Source organism: Xenopus laevis, chromosome 6S, assembly GCF_017654675.1.
Source record: "Xenopus laevis strain J_2021 chromosome 6S, Xenopus_laevis_v10.1, whole genome shotgun sequence".
NCBI lineage: Eukaryota > Metazoa > Chordata > Amphibia > Anura > Pipidae > Xenopus > Xenopus laevis.
This window is the reverse complement of record NC_054382.1, coordinates 123,262,943-123,287,942: the sequence shown is the minus strand read 5'-3', so window position 1 is coordinate 123,287,942 and position 25,000 is coordinate 123,262,943. Positions and strand designations below refer to the sequence as shown.

The following is a 25,000-nucleotide window of genomic DNA, read 5'->3' as shown; positions in this document are numbered from 1 at the left end:
CTGGTGCACAAACAAGATTCTGAGAAGGTTTGTCTTAATAACAAAATGGCTCCTGCCTGTTTGCTATAGTTATGAGTTCCCAGTCAAAAGCAAAACAAGATTCAAATAATGTATATAGTGTAATTTAACTTTATTTTGCTTGACTAATGTCATAAAATAGTATTTGGAATAATTTTTTTGGGCAACAAAATTGTCTGGGTTTGATGCCGAAGTGATTAGGAACAGCGGAGTGATTAGGAACGTTCCTGCTGACTTGCCCTTTGGCGCTTGGCTCTTTACAGAGAGAGAACTTCTGACTGTTACCTTGTTGCTTATTAAAATTTCTGACTATTTTAGCTTGTTTAATTGGACTTTTTCTCTTCTTTCATTCAGGTATGATTATCGTGAAATGCTGCACAACGCCACTTTCTGCCTGGTCCCCCGTGGCCGAAGGCTTGGATCCTTCCGCTTTTTGGAGGCACTACAGGTATGTAAAGGGATAGGGCAAGATGGACTGGAGACATCAGTTCATCAGATCACTCAAGTCACCCCGGGCTGAAGTCGGAATGAGTTCTACTTCCTTTGCTTATAAGCTGAGCTGTGCAATTAATATCCTACAAGAGATGTATCTTAGTATTAATGGCTGGTTGGTGATTGGGGGCACGGGGAACTGGACATTTCTGTCTTTATTAGAAGAGACAGATTTCCAGTCCTAACGTTACCGTGATTTTCTTTCCAATACTGTTTTCTGGATATTTGTATCCCTTTAAGGTACAGGTATGGGACCTGTTATCCAGAATGCTTGGGTTTTCCGGATAACGAATCTTTCCATAATATGGATTTTCAACCTTCAGTCTACTAAAAAATCATGTAAACATTAAATAAACCCAATAGGCTGGTTTTGCTTTTAATAAGGATTAATTATATCTTCGTTGAGATCAGGAATGGGACCTGTTATCCAGATCCTGGGGCTTTCCGGTTAATTGATCCTTCCATAATTTGGATCTTCATACCTTCAGTCTACTATAAAATCATGTAAACATTAAACCCAATAGGCTGGTTTTGCTTCCAATAAGAATTAATTATATCTTAGTTGAGATCAAGTACAAGGAAATAATTTTTTACAACTTGGATTATTTGGATAAAATGAAGTCTATGGGAGACCGCCTCGGAGCTTTCTGGATAACTGGTTTGCATGATAACAGATCCTGTACCAGTAAATTAAGAAAGTGGGTGAATAGTATCAAAAAGCAAGAAATGGGAAGTAACAAATAGAGATTTGGAGCAAAAGGCAAAGATACAGGATTTTTTTTCTGCTCTCCAGTATCCATGACAATGTCATTAAAAAATATACTGGCCAAGGATCCCGGAGAATGGAAGAATTACCATCTTTGAGTCCAAGTTAAAGGGATCCTGTCATCGGAAACCGTTTTTTTTTTCTTTTCCCAAAACGCACCAGTTAATAGTGCTACTCCAGCAGAATTCTGCACTGAAATCCATTTCTCAAAAGAGCAAACAGATTTTTTATATTCAATTTTGAAATGTGATATGGGGCTAGACATTTTGTCAATTTCCCAGCTGCCCCTCGTCATGTGACTTGTGCCTGCACTTTAGGAGTGAAATGCTTTCTGGCAGGCTGCTGTTTTTCCATCTCAATGTAACTGAATGTGTCTCAGTGGGACATGGGTTTTTACTATTGAGTGTTGTTATTAGATCTACCAGGCAGCTGTTATCTTGTGTTAGGGAGCTGTTATCGTTACCTTTCCATTGTTTTGGCTGCTGGGGGGGAAAGGGAGGAGGGTGAGATCACTCCAACTTGCAGTACAGCAGTAAAGAGTGATTGAAGTTTATCAGAGCACAAGTCACATGACTTGTGGCAGCTGGGAAATTGACAAAATGTCTAGCCCCTGTTTGCTCTTTTGAGAAATGGATTTCAGTGCAGAATTCTGCTGGAGTAGCACTATTAACTGATGCGTTTTGGAAAAAAACATGTTTGCCGATGACAGGATCCCTTTAATATCACGGGCGAAATATGTAATTTGCAAAGTTGCTGAAAAAGAGTAATCAATTATACATTATCAGTCAGGGTGTTCATCCTGTTTTTAAGAATTCTGATTCAGCCACTTATTCTAGTTCCATAGATGATATATATTTTATTCCGCCCATTCCAGGCTTTTTGTTTGTGTGATAAAAAATTAGGCATGGCGTGAACGCTATAGCTAAAGTACTAGCTGGGTAGAAAAGATATACAGGGATATTATTGTAAGCTTTTGCTTATGATCTTTCACACTTTCCCTATGTGAATAAATAATCAGGCTGTCCTATTATGATAAAGGAGATAATTGGACAACTGACTCTTGCTTAGGTTCTTCTAGGCAAAAGTCACATGACGGGGATATAGTAGATAAACCCAAGGGAATTGGGTAATATGCAAGAAGAAAAGTGGCTGTAGCTTAAATTAAATTCATTTTAAAGGTCACATTTGAGAACCTCCAGACATGGGATCATGCACATCAATCACCCCTACTGTTCCAATCCTCTACTACGTTTTTCAGTCTCCAAAATAGACCAGGTTTTCCTGGGTGTCTCCAGGCCCGTTTGATGCCAGTTTAGCTTGCACAGTAACTAAAATCTGAAGCGTCATGAGAATCCTATGATAGACACGATGTGCTGCCCCCTGTCTTAACGATCTAATTGTCTTGTTGAAATATTCATTTGTTGACAATCATTGTCCAAATACTATTGCCGTTTGCTTGGCCTTTTCACTTGGTATCAAGAAAATGAATGTAGATGCGCTTCATGGGAATAACGCTGTTAATCACTCCATCTGCAGGCTGCATGCGTTCCAGTTATGCTCAGTAATGGATGGGAGTTGCCGTTCTCTGAAGTGATTGATTGGAACCAAGCAGCAGTCATTGGGGATGAGAGATTATTATTACAGGTAAGCAAAAGGTTGCCACTGACAGCACTTATTATTATTCTCCCCTCAAGTTCAACTGACATCCGTTACGGGTGTCACTTAGTCCGGTGGACATTGAATGAATAACTAATGAATAACCAAAGAGTCACGTTCAGGCTAAAAAAAAATCATTGTCGTAGGCAGGAACAAATCTCTAATGGCAAGAGTTATTGCTGATTAATCTGGTGTATTTATAAGGCATTGGTCGGATTGTAGTAACTTTTGTATTAATCAAGAACTGCTAAACCACTGTGTGTGCATGCGTGCCTCTACCTTGCTTAATTTGTCATATTTAAAGGTCATCTGGTTTTGGATAAACTCTAAAGATGGCCACGCACAGGCCAGTTTATTGTATAGGGCCGTCCGATGGGCTTCCCCGATCGATACCTTGCCAGAAGTCGATCAGGCAGGGGTAAATATTCTGTTGGATCACAGACTGCATCTGTTTGTCATACCTCCCAACTGTCCCTTTTTTGGAGGGACAGTCCCTATTTTGACAGCTCAACCCGCAGTCCCTCATTTGTACTGAAAAAGTCCCTATTTTCTCTGCACTGAACAGCCAGAAAAAGAATCAAAGTTTCTAACTTAATTGGCTTTTAGCAGAGCGCCCAGAACAGCTTACGAGTGCAAATAAGATACTTTGTAACAATTTTGAGACACAAAAACACAGTTTAGATAAGGAGAAACATTTTCAAACTTTCATAACCTGCCAAATTTTGTAAAACAAACATGGTAATTATGGGGTGTGGCCACAGAAAGGGTGTGGTCAAAAAATTGCTGCACTACGTGCGGGAAAAAATTTTTAGTCCCTCTTTTCACTTCCAAAATGTTGGGAGGTATGGTTTGTTGATGCCGTCCGATCACCTCTATACTTTTCATTATGATCCGATCATTTGACCCTAGGGCCCACGATCGAATCAGCCCGATATCGCCCAGGGTGGGCTTATTAGGGAGAGATACGCGCGTTCTTCGATGTCACAAAACGAGCGGATCTCTCCCTGAGCTGACCTTGAGGTGGGCAAGATCGGGCTGATCTGATTGTGCACCCTAGGGTCCATTGATCGGATCATAATTAAAGTTATACAGGTGATCGGACGTCATCAACAAACAGGTGCCTCCAGCAATCCAACTGAATTTTTACCCCTGCCCAATCGACATCTGACCAGATATCGGATGGCCCCATACACGGGCCAATAAAATGGCCACCTTAATGGGTTAAGCATATTTATTTTGGTCGTGTGGGTCTTTTCCAAAGAGGTTCCACTCAACCTAAAAATACTGCTAGGTCCTATATGGAAAAGAATGTTGCAACAAGGACATATGTATAAGCCCTCCAAACTGAGACTAGGATCTCACTCCAGTATTCTACAGTTAAGCTGCAGCTGAGCCCATTGACTGTTAGCCATATTGGCCCTTACACACCATTTATATGTGTGTATTTATATATAAAGGACAAGGAAAATCAAGAGCAAACTAAGGGTCTGAGCGAAGGTCCCCATGTTTGTTCCAAATCAGGCTGCCAGATCTGAATTCTTTACCACAAAACCTTTGCACTTTGGTGGCCTCAACTCTGGTTGGCTTCTGATCCATCGTCTTTCACCCACTGGGCATGCTCCGTGCTAGAGGCTCAATCATGTCCTCTACCATCAGAGCATACCTGCGGGTTACTCGCTAACTGCGGAATGAGGGCAGGCATTTCAGGTGCAGGGTGGACGTAGGTCGGGTTGCGGTTCTGTTCCTGCTGCTTTCCCTCCACTCATCTCCCCCTTCCATCTGACCTCCGGCAGAGCTCTGTTACATCACACGGCGCACTTCTGGCCCTCTCCCTCTCGAGCTAATACCTTTTGGCTTCCAGAACATCGGAATCCCTGGTACAACAAACACAGCACTGACAGCTCATTAACAGCTTGACCTTAATGAGGTTTGGGAAGGTGCTAATTCTGCACTTTATCTAGTATAGGTCAATCTAAAAAAAAAATTCTGCACTTCCATCTCTCCCTATTGCTTCTGATCTCGGCTTGTCACATTGTGACTCAAGTAGAATTCAGACTGTTTGTTGACAGAAGGGCGACATACCTTGGTGCCATGCAAAATGTTCTAATCGGGAAGTGCTGTAAATTTTACAGCCCCTTAGCAGGACTATGAGGATCACCGTTAAAGGGGAAGGAAAGCTACTAAAGCAGTTTAATGCCAATACATTAGCCACAATGGTGCAAGCTATAACACTATATTTATTCTATAGAATGCTTGACCATACCTGAGTAAACAGCTCTAGAAACTCTGTTTGTTTAGGATAGCAGCTGCCATATTAGCTTTGTGTGACATCACTTTTTCCCTGCTCACTCGTAGCTCTGGGCTCAAATTACAGCAGGGAGGGAGGGGAAGAGAAGAGCAAACTGAGCATGCTCAAGCCCAAGCCCTGGAGGATTAAGCTGAAAACAGGAAGTCTGATACAGAAGCCCATGTTTACACCATAGAAGAAAAGAAATGCTGTGTTTCTTTTGACAGAGGACTCAGAGCAGCATTACTTTGAGGATTTACTGGTGTATTTATATAGACCTTTCTGATAAAACTTACTTAATTTTAACCTTTCCTTCTCCTTTAAAGAACTACCGTGGAGGCCGTTTTATCTGCCAAGCTTGATAAGGAAGTCTCCACCAGGTGTATTTCAGCAATCAATTGTGTTTGGGACAATAATTGTACCCAGGCAGACTTTAGGTGAACAAAGATGTTCTCAAAGACATTTTCTGCCTTTTAGAAGCCTCTTTTTTTTTTTTTTTTTGCATCCTTCCAGTTGCGTTATTGCCAAAGCAATTGACGTGTTATTTATTGCTGGAAATTTTAAGTTGCTAGTGTCTTCCCTATGGTATTTACATATATCAGAGTATTGTATCTGCATTTCTCTTTTGCATCTTGAACTGGAGGTTACCCTAAATACCCCAGGCGTGTAGTAGCTGCCCCTTGTAGAATGCACTCTCCTTAAGGTGGCCATACACGGGCCGATAAAAGCTGCCGACAGCCCGTGTCGGCAGATTATTGGCCCGTGTATGGGGCCCCCTTGATCGGATCGGACAAAAAATCCCGTCGGATCGCGGCCGCATCTATTCGTTGATGCGGTGCCGCGATCCGACGGCCCGTTAGGCATCGTTAGGATCCGATCGTTGGGCCCTAGGGCCCACGTTCGGATCAGCCCGATATTGCCCACCTCAAGGTGCGCATGTCGGAGCGAGATCGGCTCGTTTGGCGACATTGCCAAACGAGCGGATCTCTCAGTGTATGGGCACCTTTAGGAACTCTTCATTGTCTGTAGTTCTCCATTCCACAGCAGCTGCTTCCATACTGCGCAACCACTGTTCCATAATTAACCGTGGTTTTTAAGGAGCTGGCAGCCGGCCCGAATATGCGCCCTGGGACTCGATTTTCTCTTTTTCTTGTTTAGTTACAGATTTTCATTTCCTATTCCAGGAGAGCTTGGGTGTCTGTGCTCGCACGTTCCCTCTAGCGTGTCTAACAAACCAATCTCGCTTTGCAACGACTAATCCCCAGCTTTCCTTTTTCACGTTGCCTTTTTCTTTCCTTGTTTATATTGTTCATTTTGACAACAGATTTTTGAGGACATTTACCAGTTTCAAATAATTTTTGACTCATTTTTACAAAGCATGACGTTAGCTCTGGAGTTCTGGTCAGGTGATAATTGCTCGCGGCTATGTTATCATGTTGTCCCCGATCTTGGTGATTACCGAGAAAAGCTACAGAGGGGCATTTTCCTGCCCGCTGAATTGGGAAACGTTTGGGCCGCAACACCCTTGCAATCATGCCAAACAGCACTGGAAAACCAAAAGCAATAAAAAAAAAAATGTAGATATTGCTAATTTTATGGAATTTTAGTTCAATTTTTTTCCGCATTATGCGTTTGCCACATCCATATATATATATATATATATATACCTCCTGAAGACGGTCTCAGTTGGAGCACCGAAACGTTGAGCAAGAATAAACCTTCACTTGGCTTTTGAGACACGAAGTCCTTGGAGTGCCGTTTGTTTGTTTTTTGATATATATATTTGTTTTTTGGACCAGGATTTTTGGTTGCTAAGCAGTAAATTGGGATTAAGTAGCCTTTAAATGCATGCGGCATTAGGAGCGCTGCCCGGTATTTAGCTAATTAACAGCTGTTTCATGTCTTGTAATGCATTCAGTACAGCGTATTCATGTTCTTGCCTTACTACGCATTGCTTGCTTATTTACTCATTACACAGCCTTTGTTTTATGATCTGTCATGTAATGTGCATCAAATTAAATACGGAGCGGCTTTTATGGCTTTGAGTTGTCTTAACAATGAGACTGGAAATGAACGGGAGATATTAAAAGGGCAAATATACCCAATGGATTTTTTTTTTCTCTGGATATTTGATTTAATAACAGTATTTTTATTTAGTGTTTATTCTCATGAGTAGAAGTTTCCATGCTGCTTGCCCGGTTGACCAGGCATGTCCACTTTACTGCCCTCTGGATCTTCATGATTTTGACTCTCTTGAACACCCTTTAGGCAAGTTATAGATCGAGAACAGTGGTCCCCAACCAGAGACTCGAGCAACATGTTGCTTACAAACCCCTTTGGATGATGCTTCCAGTGGCCTCAAATCAGGTGCTTATTTTTAAATTCCTGATTGTGAGGTTGTGTTTTGAATGCATGAAAATGCGGTCTACTGCCAATCCACATAAAGGCTACCAAAAACAAGTGCAGCCTTTATTTGGCACCCTCAGGGACCTTTTTCTTGCTTGTGTTGCTCCCCAACTCTTTTTACATTTGAATGTGGCTCACGGGTTAAAAAAGGTTGGGGACCCCTGATCTAGAAGATCTTTGAGGGCGGCAATTTTCAGGTCCAGAATAGAATTATGCCATCTAGTAACCATGAAACTCTCTGACTTCAACTGATCCATGCAAATATCTCTCCCTAGTCAGCCAATATGGCTGCCTCCATTCACATCTGTAAAGAAGTATATGGAGGAGGTTGACATGCGTTGAGCCATGATTTACACTTTATTATTCAGTTTAGGGAAATATTTAGCCGTTTTACTTCCTTTTGGAATGGACTTTATGTATCTTTTTAAATGAAAGTGTTTAATAGTTTATAGTGAAGTGTTTACACAGTATGGGCCGGATTTATCAACTTTCGAAAAACCTTTGAATTGGAATATTGAATTCGAAGGTTTTTAGCGCAAAAGGTTCGATCGAATAAAAATCCTTCGAATCAAACAATTCGTACGATAATAAGCGATTGATCGAAGGATTTTTATTCGACCAAAAAAAAAACAAAACGTAGAAAAGTGCTGTGGAAGGTCCCCATAGGCTAACATTGGACTTCGGTAGCTTTAATTTGGCAAATTATGAAGTTGAAGTTTTTTTTAAAGAGACATTACTTCGATTATCGAATGGTCGAACGATTATTACTTCGAATTTTTCAGATCATTCGATTCTATCGAATTCAATAGATTTTGACCGATTCGATGGTCGAAGTACCCAAAAAATTACTTTTGAATTTTGAATATTTTTTGATTCAAACTATTCACTCGAGCTTAGTAAATCTGCCCCTGTGTGTGTCATTACTTTTGTTTTTTTCTGGTGAAAGCTTTATATATATATATATATATATATATATATATATATATATATATATATATATATATATATATATCTCTTCGTGTGGGCAGCACTCCGCTCTTAGAGTTTTAACTCGGGTGCAAGGTAACTGAATTAGATAATGGAGAAATGACCAGCAACACCAAGATATTTTGTGAATAGTTGAAAGTGTATTAAAAAAATCACAAGTAAAGCCTTTACCATTTTATATATATATATATATATATATATATATATATATATATATATATAGATAGATAGATAGATAGAGAGATAGAGAGATAGAGAGAGAGATAGAGAGATAGAGAGATAGAGAGATAGAGAGATAGAGAGATAGAGAGATAGAGAGATAGAGAGATAGAGAGATAGAGAGATAGAGAGATAGAGAGATAGAGAGATAGAGAGATAGAGATATATATTGTGTGTGTGTATATATATATATGTATGTATATATGTATGTATGTATATCTATATCTATATATATTGTTCCCCAAAGAAGAATATTTTCCTAGCTTCTCCCCGCTTATTCATTAGACTGTATAATAAACCTCCTTGCTACATTGGCTCCATTGGAAAGGTGACCTTGCTGACGAATTATTTTGGGTCAATACATTTTCTGAATGTCTCGAGGAAAGTTGCCCTGCTAATAATAAATGGGGGATAAATAGATTCCGTTTATCTTGCAAGATATAGGAGTAAGGAATAATCTGACTCCTGGGCAATATTTGCAGGTAAATAAGATTTGATGTGTTGAGTATTATTTAATGTGTAATAATTGTGCGTGTGTTTCTTGCTCCACATTGATCAGGTAACCGTGTTTTCTCCTTGTATTACAGATTCCTTCTACAATCAGGTCTATCCATCAGGATAAAATCCTAGCACTTAGACAGCAGACTCAGTTTTTGTGGGAGGCTTATTTTTCTTCGGTGGAGAAGATTGTATTGACTACACTAGAGGTGAGTAGCGCCGGGGCCACAGCTCAGCTGTTTCTAGTGGTTTTTTTTTTTCTTTCTATTTTGCCACTTTGTGCCTCGCCGTTAGATGTGATGCAGTCAGATTTAATCAGTTTATTTTTGTTTTTACTGTTGGCAAATTGATTTTCCTGTCCTCCTTCATCATGCTCTCATACTTGAGGTTTAACAAACCTTTTCTTTGCTCGGGAAACTGTTCATTAATTTACTGGCACGGAACTTAACAATATTTGTGCGTTTGCTCATTGCATACATACAAACAAACTGGGATCTGGATTGGACACTTCTTCAGGCCCCACTTGTACTGTAGGATTTATGTGCTTTGTGCTGGGAGGCAAGGCTGCAAAACACTCGTTTGGAAGAGCGATGTATGGATTTTATTATTTTTTTTACAACTTTACGGAATGTTAAAGAAGGTTTTCCGCCTACTGCTTTCATATATGGGGTCGTCAAATGAGGCACATACAGACAGACCAACATTTGCAGCACTCTGAACCTATAACTTGTGACATAAAAGGGACAGCATTCACCAGGAACTCACTGAATAGGGCATGTACTTTTTGCTTATTCTTGTAATTAAGACATTCTTATGTTTCTATTTCCTCTGTTGAAGCCAAGCATACGGGGAGGTGATATAAATCTGATCAAATAACCACTTCCCTGATCAGCTTCCCCCCCCAGAATCATGAGCTGCTCCTTATCTAATAATTAAAAAGGCTGCAGTTTATGGAAGGGAGTGTGTTTTTTATGCAGTGCTTATCATTTTCCATTATTGCTTTAAAGGGCACCTGTAACCTTAATAATGACACAGTGCATTTTATAAATTAAAAGAATAGGCAAATTACATTTTCAGCACCAGTCCAATTTATTGTGCTTCTTGTTATTCTGGGCTGTGTGCACCCTTTAGAAACTAGAGACACGCAAGTTGCATTTTTTAAAAGAATTCAAAAATTATTGGAATTTGTTTAAAACAGTCCCTCATAAAGCCTAGTCATCCCGTCAATGCTGGACTAGAGTCATCCCGTCAATGCTGGGCTAGAGTCATCCCGTCAATGCTGGGCTAGAGTCATCCCGTCAATGCTGGGCTAGAGTCATCCCGTCAATGCTGGGCTAGAGTCATCCCGTCAATGCTGGACTAGAGTCATCCCGTCAATGCTGGACTAGTCATCCCGTCAATGTTGGGCTAGTCATCCCGTCAATGCTGGACTAGAGTCATCCCGTCAATGCTGGGCTAGAGGCATCCCGTCAATGCTGGGCTAGATTCACCCCGTCAATGCTGGCTAGAATCATCCCGTCAATGCTGGACTAGAGTCATCCCGTCAATGCTGGACTAGAGTCATCCCGTCAATGCTGGACTAGAGTCATCCCGTCAATGCTGGACTAGAGTCATCCCGTCAATGCTGGACTAGAGTCACCCCGTCAATGCTGGGCTAGAGTCACCCCGTCAATCCTGGGCTAGAGTCACCCCGTCAATCCTGGGCTAGAGTCACCCGTCAATGCTGGGCTAGAGTCACCCCGTCAATGCTGGGCTAGAGTCACCCCGTCAATGCTGGGCTAGAGTCACCCCGTCCATGCTGGACTAGTCACCCCGTCAATGCTGGGCTAGAGTCACCCCGTCAATGCTGGGCTAGAGTCACCCCGTCAATGCTGGGCTAGAGTCACCCCGTCAATGCTGGCTAGAGTCACCCCGTCAATGCTGGGCTAGAGTCACCCCGTCAATGCTGGGCTAGAGTCACCCCGTCAATGCTGGGCTAGAGTCACCCCGTCAATGCTGGGCTAGAGTCACCCCGTCAATGCTGGGCTAGAGTCACCCCGTCAATGCTGGGCTAGAGTCACCCCGTCAATGCTGGGCTAGAGTCACCCCGTCAATGCTGGGCTAGAGTCACCCCGTCAATGCTGGGCTAGAGTCACCCCGTCAATGCTGGGCTAGAGTCACCCCGTCAATGCTGGGCTAGAGTCACCCCGTCAATGCTGGGCTAGAGTCACCCCGTCAATGCTGGGCTAGAGTCACCCCGTCAATGCTGGGCTAGAGTCACCCCGTCAATGCTGGGCTTAGAGTCACCCCGTCAATGCTGGGCTAGAGTCACCCCGTCAATGCTGGGCTAGAGTCACCCCGTCAATGCTGGGCTAGAGTCACCCCGTCAATGCTGGGCTAGAGTCACCCCGTCAATGCTGGGCTAGAGTCACCCCGTCAATGCTGGGCTAGAGTCACCCCGTCAATGCTGGGCTAGAGTCACCCCGTCAATGCTGGGCTAGAGTCACCCCGTCAATGCTGGGCTAGAGTCACCCCGTCAATGCTGGGCTAGAGTCACCCCGTCAATGCTGGGCTAGAGTCACCCCGTCAATGCTGGGCTAGAGTCACCCCGTCCAATGCTGGGCTAGAGTCACCCCGTCAATGCTGGGCTAGAGTCACCCCGTCAATGCTGGGCTAGAGTCACCCCGTCAATGCTGGGCTAGAGTCACCCCGTCAATGCTGGGCTAGAGTCACCCCGTCAATGCTGGGCTAGAGTCACCCCGTCAATGCTGGGCTAGAGTCACCCCGTCAATGCTGGGCTAGAGTCACCCCGTCAATGCTGGGCTAGAGTCACCCCGTCAATGCTGGGCTAGAGTCACCCCGTCAATGCTGGGCTAGAGTCACCCCGTCAATGCTGGGCTAGAGTCACCCCGTCAATGCTGGGCTAGAGTCACCCCGTCAATGCTGGGCTAGAGTCACCCCGTCAATGCTGGGCTAGAGTCACCCCGTCAATGCTGGGCTAGAGTCTGTGCATAAGGTTACAACACTGCGGAAAGAAAATTACTAAGTGAGGTTAAAGGTGAAACTTTAAGATAGCTTTTACCGGATTAGCTGCTACAACATTCCTTGGCAGAGGTTCTGGATCCTTTCCACTTTGATTACAAATTCTCCAACAGTTCAGACAAGCACTAAACATGTCCATAAATTATTTACATTGTGTAATTGAAGAATCAGCCAAAAGGTCTTCAGCAAGTTGCTTTCTCCTGTAAGCTGCAGTCTCACATTGCAACTAGTTAAGGTCTCTGATTTTATTCCCCGCTCCAATTCGCCTATTAATTTTTCCTTGCTGATCAAAGCAAATTGGCTTTATTTTATCCAGTGCTTACTTTTGCCCTGTCGGTTGAATACTTGGTTGGACTTTCTCGGTATGGGGCTTCAGGAAGACTTGACCCTCAGTGTTTAATATTGTAATGGCTGGCCGGTCATGAACTGTGCTCCCGGATACAATGCCGACCAATTATTTGTACCAATTGACTGCAGTCATGGTATTTCTCCATCATCCTATTTCTCATAATGTGCGTAGAAACCCAGCTATCCAGGTTAAAATGTTACCGATATAATTGTCACATCAGGGGGATACAGTGGCGAGAGGCATCCATTAAACAACAGGGATTCTGCTCGGTACTACCATTATTTCAAAATAAATCTCTCTGATATGACACCTGCGGTATTATCGGCGACATGTTCAAATGCGTTCTGCATGCGGGCGCTGCACGTTTCAAGGCACTTTATCAAGTAAATGGCATTTTAATGTATTGTAAATAATTTAAAACATTACAGTCAATGTACTAAAACGGTGTCATTTTTGAATATAAAAAAAAGATACATCAACAAGCACTATAAAATGTAACGTTAAGCTTTGGAAACCCTGCATTGATCTTTACGGCAGATAAACCAATACAGCCTCACTCTATTGACTAAATAAAGCTGTGGCTCTAAATTTTAATTCCTTCATTTGTTTCCAGTAAAGGTGCTTGTGTCCATTTTTATTGCTTGAGTTCAGAGAACAAATCATTGTGCAATATTCACATTATAATTAATTGTGCTGTTTTATGAGGGGGAGAGAGAAGGGACTGTCCTACCCAACCAGTAGCTGTAGCCAGCATGCGTTTTGCAGAACTCGAATTCTCCTTTTGATTTTTCAGACTCTTCTATAGTAGTATTGATAAGAGACTGGAAAGAGATTGTGGGATATAGAGTAGGATGAGGAAAGATGGTGCCTATAACAGTGGGATAATAGTCTCTGGGAAGGGAGTGTGACTGTGGGATAGCAGGTATAGTAGGGAGAGATGGTGCCTATAGTAACAGTGGATAACAGTCTCTGGGAAGGGAGTGTGACTGTGGGATAGCAGGTATAGTAGGGAGAGATGGTGTCTATAGTAACAGTGGATAATAGTCTCTGGGAAGGGAGTGTGACTGTGGGATAGCAGGTATAGTAGGGAGAGATGGTGCCTATAGTAACAGTGGATAATAGTCTCTGGGAAGGGAGTGTGACTGTGGGATAGCAGGTATAGTAGGGAGAGATGGTGCCTATAGTAACAGTGGATAACAGTCTCTGGGAAGGGAGTGTGACTGTGGGATAGCAGGTATAGTAGGGAGAGATGGTGTCTATAGTAACAGTGGATAATAGTCTCTGGGAAGGGAGTGTGACTGTGGGATAGCAGGTATAGTAGGGAGAGATGGTGCCTATAGTAACAGTGGATAATAGTCTCTGGGAAGGGAGTGTGACTGTGGGATAGCAGGTATAGTAGGGAGAGATGGTGCCTATAGTAACAGTGGATAATAGTCTCTGGGAAGGGAGTGTGACTGTGGGATAGCAGGTATAGTAGGGAGAGATGGTGCCTATAGTAGCAAGGGTGGAGTAATAGATGCTGGTTAGGGACCATTGAAATGGCATTTGCCCTTACAGAGCATATATTGCTGAGGAGCAGGTACTGAATATTACATATCTAGTCTGTCTAGCCCGGGAGCCTACGCAATGGTGATCTCTGTAGGTTTGGGTTGTATTGAAGTATAAAATATTAAAGCAGTCTTCTCTCTGGTATAAGCTGAGGTGCCCTTTCCAATTAGAATGCTCCCCACATAATCCTCAGTGCTTTGCTATGTGTGGGCCTCTCTCCGAGACTAAGCAGCTTTGCCTGTTTGGGTTCCGATATGACTTTGTAGCACAAACTAGGATTTTCTCGGGATGGAAGGATAACGCAGCACAGAGAATTGCAAAGTCCATCAAAACCGTGCACTTAACAGCAATAAGCAGAGCTGATGTTTCAGGTCTCTAAAAAAAACATTTATTTCCCTGTTGTGCCTGCTGTCTTTTTATAAACGAATCTCATTTATCTTAATTGCCTGTGTTTCCTCATACTACACAGACTTTTTTTTTTTTCCAAATCGTTAGCAGAGGAAATTACAATTATTGGAGTGTAGAAGTACCCGCCATATCTGTGACATTACATAGGGAGAGTCTGCAGACCCTGGGGAGAGTAGTCCGCAGAGAGCGTAGGGAGAGAGTCCGCGGAGAGCGTAGGGAGAGAGTCCGCAGACCGTAGGGAGAGAGTCCGCAGACCGTAGGGAGAGAGTCCGCAGACCGTAGGGAGAGAGTCCGCAGACCGTAGGGAGAGAGTCCGCAGACCGTAGGGAGCGAGTCCGCAGACCGTAGGGAGCGAGTCCGCAGACCGTAGGGAGCGAGTCCGCAGACCGTAGGGAGCGAGTCCGCAGACCGTAGGGAGCGAGTCCGCAGACCGTAGGGAGCGAGTCCGCAGACCGTAGGGAGCGAGTCCGCAGACCGTAGGGAGCGAGTCCGCAGACCGTAGGGAGCGAGTCCGCAGACCGTAGGGAGCGAGTCTGCAGACCAGTGGATCAGGACTGTGCGCTAAAGAGAGAGGGTTGTTGGGGGACTAAGTTATGTAGGGGGTGATCACATTATGGCTTCTTTATTATCAACGCTTGTTTTCTTTTCAGATAATTCAGGATCGAATCTTCAAGCACATATCACGCAACAGCTTAATGTGGAACAAGCATCCCGGGGGACTGTTTGCGCTGCCTCAGTATTCCGCATATCTGGGAGACTTCCCGTACTACTACTCTAATCTAGGTGAGCTCTTTCTTCTCCATCTTGTTCTCTTTACAAGGTTCTCTATTCACATCCAGCAGAGTGTTAATTCCTTCATGATCTCCTGTTTGCTGCTAACCCAACCCACCTGGCAAGAAGATCATCATTTACCTATTGGGGCCATACATATAATATTCTGCTTATTTATTCAATATACACCTTTGTAACGAGGAGCAGCCATAATGGGAAGCAGTTGGAAATATTAAAGGGATACTTTCATGGGAAATTTTTTTTTATTTCAAAATGCATCAATTTAGTGCTGCTCCAGCAGAATTCTTCACTGAAATCCGTTTCTCAAAAAAGCAAATTTTTTTTTTTTACATTTAATTTTGAAATCTGACATGGGGCTAGACATATTGTTTCCCAGCTGCCCCCAGTGATGTGACTTGTGTTCAGATAAACTTCAATCACTCTTTAGGGTGGTTGAACATGCTGCTACTTGGGGAGGTTAGTCGACCAGCGTTTTCAGAAGTTGCCTCATGAGGAAATTTTGGGCAACTTTGGAAAGCCGAAGCGATCAGAGTGCTATCCCGCCTACGATTTTCATTCTAGCCGCTGAGAAGTCATTTAGGGGAGATTAGTTGGCCGAAGAAGAGGCGATTTGTCGATGGGCAACTAATCTCTCCAATTGGCAGCATATACCATCACTGTTACTGCTGTACTTTACGTTGGAGTGATATCACCCCCCTCCCCCCCAGCAGCCTAAGGCCAGAGACAGACAAGAAGATTCGGGGAGATTTAGTTGCCCGAGGAAAGATGGTCTCTTCTTCGGGCGACTAATCTCCCCGCTTCGTTTTCCGAAATCGCTCGGTTGCCTCACAAGGAAACTTCGGGCGACTTCGGAAAGGGAAGCGTTCCGAGTGCCATCCCTCCAGCGATTTACATTCCAGCCGGTGTGGAGGCAGTTCAGGGAGATTAGTCGCCCAGAAGAAGAGGAGATTTGTCGTCGGGTGACTAAATCTCCCCACATCTTCTTGTCTGTCTCTGGCCTAACAGCAGAACAATGGGAAGGTAACCAGATAACAGCTGCCTAACACAAGATAACAGCTGCCTGGTAGATCTAAGAACAGCACTCAATAGTAAAATCCAGGTCCCACTGCGACATTCAGTTACATTGAGTAGGAGAAACAACATCCTGCCAGAAAGCAGTTCCATCCTAAAGTGCTGGCTCTTTCTCGAATCACATGACCAGGCAAAATGACCTCAGATGCACCTACACACCAATATTACAACTAAAAAATACACTTGCTGGTTCAGGAATGAAATTTTATATTGTAGAGTGAATTATTTGCAGTGTAAACAGTGTCATTTAGAAATAAAAACGACATCATAAAAATCATGACAGAATCCCTTTAAGAAAGAAATACAAGTCCAAATCAGCCAGAAACTCTGCTGCTGTAAGTGAAAACGGGGGAAAAAAATAATCCGCACGTATCTGCATTAGCTTAAAACAATCGCAAAAAAGTGGTTTAACTATAATGTTTCTTTTAAACGATCTCCTACTCCTATGATACCCTTGTTCCTTATAAACACACTCGCACACAATGCATTCTGCACCATTAAACCTATTGAGGCTGCTGCTTCACCCATTTATGAGAAGAGCAGCAAGCAGGTGGCATTCTCTATTATACAGTACATTTATTTAAGAGGAGTGATCTACCAAATGCCACCCCTTCATGGCAAATGGCCCTGTTGTGCACTGGGAGTTGGTGGAGAAGCTGAAACCTGGTTAATTGGATTGGGTTGTATCCTACAATGTGTCCTACTTGTAGTTCTAGAACTTTAGTAACTGCATTAAAGCAGAAGGAAAGGCTAAAACTAAGTCAGCTTTATCAGAAAGTTCTATATAAATAGACTAGTAAACCCTCAAAGTAATGTTGCTCTGAGTCCTCTGTCAAAAGAAACACCATATTTCTTTCCTTCTATTGTGTACTCATGGGCTTCTGTATCAGACTTCCTGTTTTCAGCTTAAACCTCCAGGGCTAGGCTTGAGCATGCTCAGTTTGTTACTCTGCCCCTCCCTCCTTCCCTCCCTGCTGTAATCTGAGCTCAGAGCTATGAGTGAGCAGGGAGAGACTCAGACAGGAAGTGATGTCACACCAAGCTATTATGGCAGCTGCTATCCTAAACAAACAGAGACCGTGTCTAGAGCTGTTTACTCAGGTATGGAAAAGCATTCTAAAGAATAAAAATGGCGTTCTATCTTGCACTGCTGTTGCTAATCTATTGGCTATAAACTGCCTTGGTAGCTTTCCTTCTCCTTGAAGTGATGGTTGTTCCTTTTGAAACTCAGCTGCGAGTGCCATATGCTATGGAGATGAGATGGAGTTATTACTGGGGCAATTCTTCCTCAAACATTTCAACATGGCAGAGAGCAACTGCAAGAGCGTCATTTTCAGCCATGCCAGGAGTTTTGGGCTTGATACAGATTAGCCCCTGTAATGATTTAATGTTCTGGCAACTCGCTCTGTAGAGTTCATTCATTCTGTTGACTTTTGTGCAGTTGTGATGAGATTCAGACGGTCAAAGTCATGTTGGTCAGACTGTTCACATTCTCATAGAATTATTGTGCAAATGATTATCTCTAGGATCCCTGTGTATTGAGGTTCCTTCAACTCTGAAGTCCATCTGAGTTGAATCACCAACTTTCCTGTGTTCATGAGAGGCTTGAGATTAATTAGTCACATTTTTAAGCATTGTGCTCAATTGATTTTGAAAACCAGAAATATGTTTAACCAGAAATAACTAAGTGGTTGAATGCTTTTACAGGTGCAAAACCTCCTTCTAAATTTACCGCTGTGATCCATGCTGTAACGCCCCTGGTGTCTCAGTCTCAACCAATCCTAAAGCTGCTGGTTGCTGTAGCAAAGTCTCAGTACTGTTATCAGGTAAACTTCTTTGTTCACTTCTGCTTCTTATACTTCTTTTCTATTGTGTGGACACTATGGATCAAACTTAGAGACTGCGTAGAGTGAGAAGGCAAAAACATTATTAGCTTGGCATAAACAATGATAGAGCAGTGTATATAATAGCCTGTGGGAAAGGACTGTAGCAGGTATAGTAGGGAGAGATGGTGTCTATAGTAACAGTGGGATAATAGTCTCTGGGAAGGGAGTGTGACTGTGGGATAGCAGGTATAGTAGGGAGAGATGGTGCCTATAGTAACAGTGGATAATAGTCTCTGGGAAGGGAGTGTGACTGTGGGATAACAGGTATAGTAGGGAGAGATGGTGCCTATAGTAACAGTGGGATAATAGTCTCTGGGAAGGGTGTGTGACTGTGGGATAGCAGGTATAGTAGGGAGAGATGGTGCCTATAGTAACAGTGGATAATAGTCTCTGGGAAGGGAGTGTGACTGTGGGATAGCAGGTATAGTAGGGAGAGATGGTGTCTATAGTAACAGTGGATAATAGTCTCTGGGAAGGGAGTGTGACTGTGGGATAGCAGGTAAAGTAGGGAGAGATGGTGTCTATAGTAACAGTGGATAATAGTCTCTGGGAAGGGAGTGTGACTGTGGGATAGCAGGTATAGTAGGGAGAGATGGTGCCTATAGTAACAGTGGATAATAGTCTCTGGGAAGGGAGTGTGACTGTGGGATAGCAGGTATAGTAGGGAGAGATGGTGTCTATAGTAACAGTGGATAATAGTCTCTGGGAAGGGAGTGTGACTGTGGGATAGCAGGTAAAGTAGGGAGAGATGGTGTCTATAGTAACAGTGGATAATAGTCTCTGGGAAGGGAGTGTGACTGTGGGATAGCAGGTATAGTAGGGAGAGATGGTGCCTATAACAGTGGATAATAGTCTCTGGGAAGGGAGTGTGACTGTGGGATAGCAGGAATAGTAGGGAGAGATGGTGCCTATAGTAACAGTGGATAATAGTCTCTGGGAAGGGAGTGTGGCTGTGGGATAGCAGGTATAGTAGGGAGAGATGGTGCCTATAAAAGTGGATAATAGTCTCTGGGAAGGGAGTGTGACTGTGGGATAACAACAGGTATAGTAGGGAGAGATGGTGCCTATAGTAACAGTGGATAATAGTCTCTGGGAAGGGAGTGTGACTGTGGGATAGCAGGTATAGTAGGGAGAGATGGTGCCTATAGTAACAGTGGGATAATAGTCTCTGGGAAGGGAGTGTGACTGTGGGATAGCAGGTATAGTAGGGAGAGATGGTGTCTATAGTAACAGTGGATAATAGTCTCTGGGAAGGGAGTGTGACTGTGGGATAGCAGGTATAGTAGGGAGAGATGGTGCCTATAGTAACAGTGGATAATAGTCTCTGGGAAGGGAGTGTGACTGTGGGATAGCAGGTATAGTAGGGAGAGATGGTGCCTATAGTAACAGTGGATAATAGTCTCTGGGAAGGGAGTGTGACTGTGGGATAGCAGGTATAGTAGGGAGAGATGGTGCCTATAGTAACAGTGGATAATAGTCTCTGGGAAGGGAGTGTGACTGTGGGATAGCAGGTATAGTAGGGAGAGATGGTGTCTATAGTAACAGTGGATAATAGTCTCTGGGAAGGGAGTGTGACTGTGGGATAGCAGGTATAGTAGGGAGAGATGGTGTCTATAGTAACAGTGGATAATAGTCTCTGGGAAGGGAGTGTGACTGTGGGATAACAGGTATAGTAGGGAGAGATGGTGCCTATAGTAACAGTGGGATAATAGTCTCTGGGAAGGGTGTGTGACTGTGGGATAGCAGGTATAGTAGGGAGAGATGGTGCCTATAGTAACAGTGGATAATAGTCTCTGGGAAGGGAGTGTGACTGTGGGATAGCAGGTATAGTAGGGAGAGATGGTGTCTATAGTAACAGTGGATAATAGTCTCTGGGAAGGGAGTGTGACTGTGGGATAGCAGGTAAAGTAGGGAGAGATGGTGTCTATAGTAACAGTGGATAATAGTCTCTGGGAAGGGAGTGTGACTGTGGGATAGCAGGTATAGTAGGGAGAGATGGTGCCTATAGTAACAGTGGATAATAGTCTCTGGGAAGGGAGTGTGACTGTGGGATAGCAGGTATAGTAGGGAGAGATGGTGTCTATAGTAACAGTGGATAATAGTCTCTGGGAAGGGAGTGTGACTGTGGATAGCAGGTAAAGTAGGGAGAGATGGTGTCTATAGTAACAGTGGATAATAGTCTCTGGGAAGGGAGTGTGACTGTGGGATAGCAGGTATAGTAGGGAGAGATGGTGCCTATAACAGTGGATAATAGTCTCTGGGAAGGGAGTGTGACTGTGGGATAGCAGGAATAGTAGGGAGAGATGGTGCCTATAGTAACAGTGGATAATAGTCTCTGGGAAGGGAGTGTGGCTGTGGGATAGCAGGTATAGTAGGGAGAGATGGTGCCTATAAAAGTGGATAATAGTCTCTGGGAAGGGAGTGTGACTGTGGGATAACAACAGGTATAGTAGGGAGAGATGGTGCCTATAGTAACAGTGGATAATAGTCTCTGGGAAGGGAGTGTGACTGTGGGATAGCAGGTATAGTAGGGAGAGATGGTGCCTATAGTAACAGTGGGATAATAGTCTCTGGGAAGGGAGTGTGACTGTGGGATAGCAGGTATAGTAGGGAGAGATGGTGTCTATAGTAACAGTGGATAATAGTCTCTGGGAAGGGAGTGTGACTGTGGGATAGCAGGTATAGTAGGGAGAGATGGTGCCTATAGTAACAGTGGATAATAGTCTCTGGGAAGGGAGTGTGACTGTGGGATAGCAGGTATAGTAGGGAGAGATGGTGCCTATAGTAACAGTGGATAATAGTCTCTGGGAAGGGAGTGTGACTGTGGGATAGCAGGTATAGTAGGGAGAGATGGTGCCTATAGTAACAGTGGATAATAGTCTCTGGGAAGGGAGTGTGACTGTGGGATAGCAGGTATAGTAGGGAGAGATGGTGTCTATAGTAACAGTGGATAATAGTCTCTGGGAAGGGAGTGTGACTGTGGGATAGCAGGTATAGTAGGAGAGATGGTGCCTATAGTAACAGTGGATAATAGTCTCTGGGAAGGGAGTGTGACTGTGGGATAGCAGGTATAGTAGGGAGAGATGGTGCCTATAGTAACAGTGGATAATAGTCTCTGGGAAGGGAGTGTGACTGTGGGATAGCAGGTATAGTAGGGAGAGATGGTGCCTATAGTAACAGTGGATAATAGTCTCTGGGAAGGGAGTGTGACTGTGGGATAGCAGGTATAGTAGGGAGAGATGGTGTCTATAGTAACAGTGGGATAATAGTCTCTGGGAAGGGAGTGTGACTGTGGGATAGCAGGTATAGTAGGGAGAGATGTTGTCTATAGTAACAGTGGATAATAGTCTCTGGGAAGGGAGTGTGACTGTGGGGTAGCAGGTATAGTAGGGAGAGATGGTGCCTATAGTAACAGTGGATAATAGTCTCTGGGAAGGGAGTGTGACTGTGGGATAGCAGGTATAGTAGGGAGAGATGGTGCCTATAGTAACAGTGGATAATAGTCTCTGGGAAGGGAGTGTGACTGTGGGATAGCAGGTATAGTAGGGAGAGATGGTGTCTATAGTAACAGTGGATAATAGTCTCTGGGAAGGGAGTGTGACTGTGGGATAGCAGGTATAGTAGGGAGAGATGGTGCCTATAACAGTGGATAATAGTCTCTGGGAAGGGAGTGTGACTGTGGGATAGCAGGAATAGTAGGGAGAGATGGTGCCTATAGTAACAGTGGATAATAGTCTCTGGGAAGGGAGTGTGGCTGTGGGATAGCAGGTATAGTAGGGAGAGATGGTGCCTATAAAAGTGGATAATAGTCTCTGGAAGGGAGTGTGACTGTGGGATAACAAACAGGTATAGTAGGGAGAGATGGTGCCTATAGTAACAGTGGATAATAGTCTCTGGGAAGGGAGTGTGACTGTGGGATAGCAGGTATAGTAGGGAGAGATGGTGCCTATAGTAACAGTGGGATAATAGTCTCTGGGAAGGGAGTGTGACTGTGGGATAGCAGGTATAGTAGGGAGAGATGGTGTCTATAGTAACAGTGGATAATAGTCTCTGGGAAGGGAGTGTGACTGTGGGATAGCAGGTATAGTAGGGAGAGATGGTGCCTATAGTAACAGTGGATAATAGTCTCTGGGAAGGGAGTGTGACTGTGGGATAGCAGGTATAGTAGGGAGAGATGGTGCCTATAGTAACAGTGGATAATAGTCTCTGGGAAGGGAGTGTGACTGTGGGATAGCAGGTATAGTAGGGAGAGATGGTGCCTATAGTAACAGTGGATAATAGTCTCTGGGAAGGGAGTGTGACTGTGGGATAGCAGGTATAGTAGGGAGAGATTGGTGTCTATAGTAACAGTGGATAATAGTCTCTGGGAAGGGAGTGTGACTGTGGGATAGCAGGTATAGTAGGGAGAGATGGTGTCTATAGTAACAGTGGATAATAGTCTCTGGGAAGGGAGTGTGACTGTGGGATAACAGGTATAGTAGGGAGAGATGGTGCCTATAGTAACAGTGGGATAATAGTCTCTGGGAAGGGTGTGTGACTGTGGGATAGCAGGTATAGTAGGGAGAGATGGTGCCTATAGTAACAGTGGATAATAGTCTCTGGGAAGGGAGTGGTGACTGTGGGATAGCAGGTATAGTAGGGAGAGATGGTGTCTATAGTAACAGTGGATAATAGTCTCTGGGAAGGGAGTGTGACTGTGGGATAGCAGGTATAGTAGGGAGAGATGGTGCCTATAGTAACAGTGGATAATAGTCTCTGGGAAGGGAGTGTGACTGTGGGATAGCAGGTATAGTAGGGAGAGATGGTGTCTATAGTAACAGTGGATAATAGTCCTCTGGGAAGGGAGTGTGAACTGTGGGGATAGCAGGTAAGTAGGGAGAGATGGTGTCATAGTAACAGTGGATAATAGTCTCTGGGAAGGGAGTGTGACTGTGGGATAGCAGGTAATAGTAGGGAGAGATGGTGCCTATAACAGTGGATAATAGTCTCTGGGAAGGGAGTGTGACTGTGGGATAGCAGGAATAGTAGGGAGAGATGGTGCCTATAGTAACAGTGGATAATAGTCTCTGGGAAGGGAGTGTGGCTGTGGGATAGCAGGTATAGTAGGGAGAGATGGTGCCTATAAAGTGGATAATAGTCTCTGGGAAGGGAGTGTGGACTGTGCGGATAACAAGCAGGTATAGTAGGGAGAGATGGTGCCTATAGTAACAGTGGGATAATAGTCTCTGGGAAGGGAGTGTGACTGTGGGATAGCAGGTATAGTAGGGAGAGATGGTGCCTATAGTAACAGTGGGATAATAGTCTCTGGGAAGGGAGTGTGACTGTGGGATAGCAGGTATAGTAGGGAGAGATGGTGCCTATAGTAACAGTGGGATAATAGTCTCTGGGAAGGGAGTGTGACTGTGGGATAGCAGGTATAGTAGGAGAGATGGTGCCTATAGTAACAGTGGATAATAGTCTCTGGGAAGGGAGTGTGGACTGTGGGATAGCAGGTATAGTAGGGAGAGATGGTGCCTATAGTAACAGTGGATAATAGTCTCTGGGAAGGGAGTGTGACTGTGGGATAGCAGGTATAGTAGGGAGAGATGGTGCCTATAGTAACAGTGGATAATAGTCTCTGGGAAGGGAGTGTGACTGTGGGATAGCAGGTATAGTAGGGAGAGATGGTGCCTATAGTAACAGTGGATAATAGTCTCTGGGAAGGGAGTGTGACTTGGGATAGCAGGTATAGTAGGAGAGATGGTATAGTAACAGGGATAATAGTCTCTGGGAAGGAGGTGACTGTGGATAGCTGTACTGACTGCAGGTTAGTAGGGAGAGATGGTGCCTATAGTAACAGTGGATAATAGTCTCTGGGAAGGGAGTGTGACTGTGGGATAGCAGGTATAGTAGAGAGATTAGTAACGAGTGTGACTAGGAGAGTCTATAGTAACAGTGGATAATAGTCTCTGGGAAGGGAGTGTGACTGTGGGGTAGCAGGTATAGTAGGGAGAGATGGTGCCTATAGTAACAGTGGATAGTCTCTGGAAGGAGTGTGACTGTGGATAGCAGGTATAGTAGGGAGAGATGGTGCCTATAGTAACAGTGGATAATAGTCTGGGAAGGGAGTGTGACTGGGATAGCAGGTATAGTATGGTGGTAACAGTGGATAATAGTCTCTGGGAAGGGAGTGTGACTGTGGGATAGCAGGTATAGTAGGGAGAGATGATGCCTATAGTAGCAGAGGGATAATTCTCTAGGCACATCATTTTCTTTTTTTGAAAATGTGTTCTCTTTCTTGTAATTATTACCAGCTGGTTCCCATAGCATTTTTTTTCCTTTGCTTAAACTTAATTAGAAGTTAACTGTGTGCAAAAAGAAAGTGACAGTCAGACTCCTGCCATGGGAATCAAGCTAATGACATAAGTCTGTGTTATTTATCACTATATATTATTACTCCTCCCCAGATTATAGTCTTGTGGAACTGTGACAAGCCACTCCCTGCCAAACACAGATGGCCTGCCACTACCGTGCCTGTTATTGTCATTGAAGGAGAGAGCAAGGTAAGAACAAGTGATCCTGCCCAGAAATTGGGTGTAAGTTCATTTTTATGTGAC

General features: G+C 43.9%; 1 protein-coding gene across 1 annotated transcript in view; it reads left to right on the top strand.

The window, feature by feature from the left end:
- The window catches only part of ext1.S (exostosin glycosyltransferase 1 S homeolog), a gene marked incomplete at its 5' end in the record, with an annotated part of 183,401 nt that overhangs the window by 145,124 nt on the left and 13,277 nt on the right, over positions 1 to 25,000 (top strand). Inside the window, 6 exon segments of the mRNA NM_001090313.1 lie at positions 373 to 466; positions 2,813 to 2,920; positions 9,419 to 9,538; positions 15,306 to 15,438; positions 18,226 to 18,344; positions 24,851 to 24,946. Coding sequence (NP_001083782.1) covers positions 373 to 466; positions 2,813 to 2,920; positions 9,419 to 9,538; positions 15,306 to 15,438; positions 18,226 to 18,344; positions 24,851 to 24,946 — 670 coding nt within the window.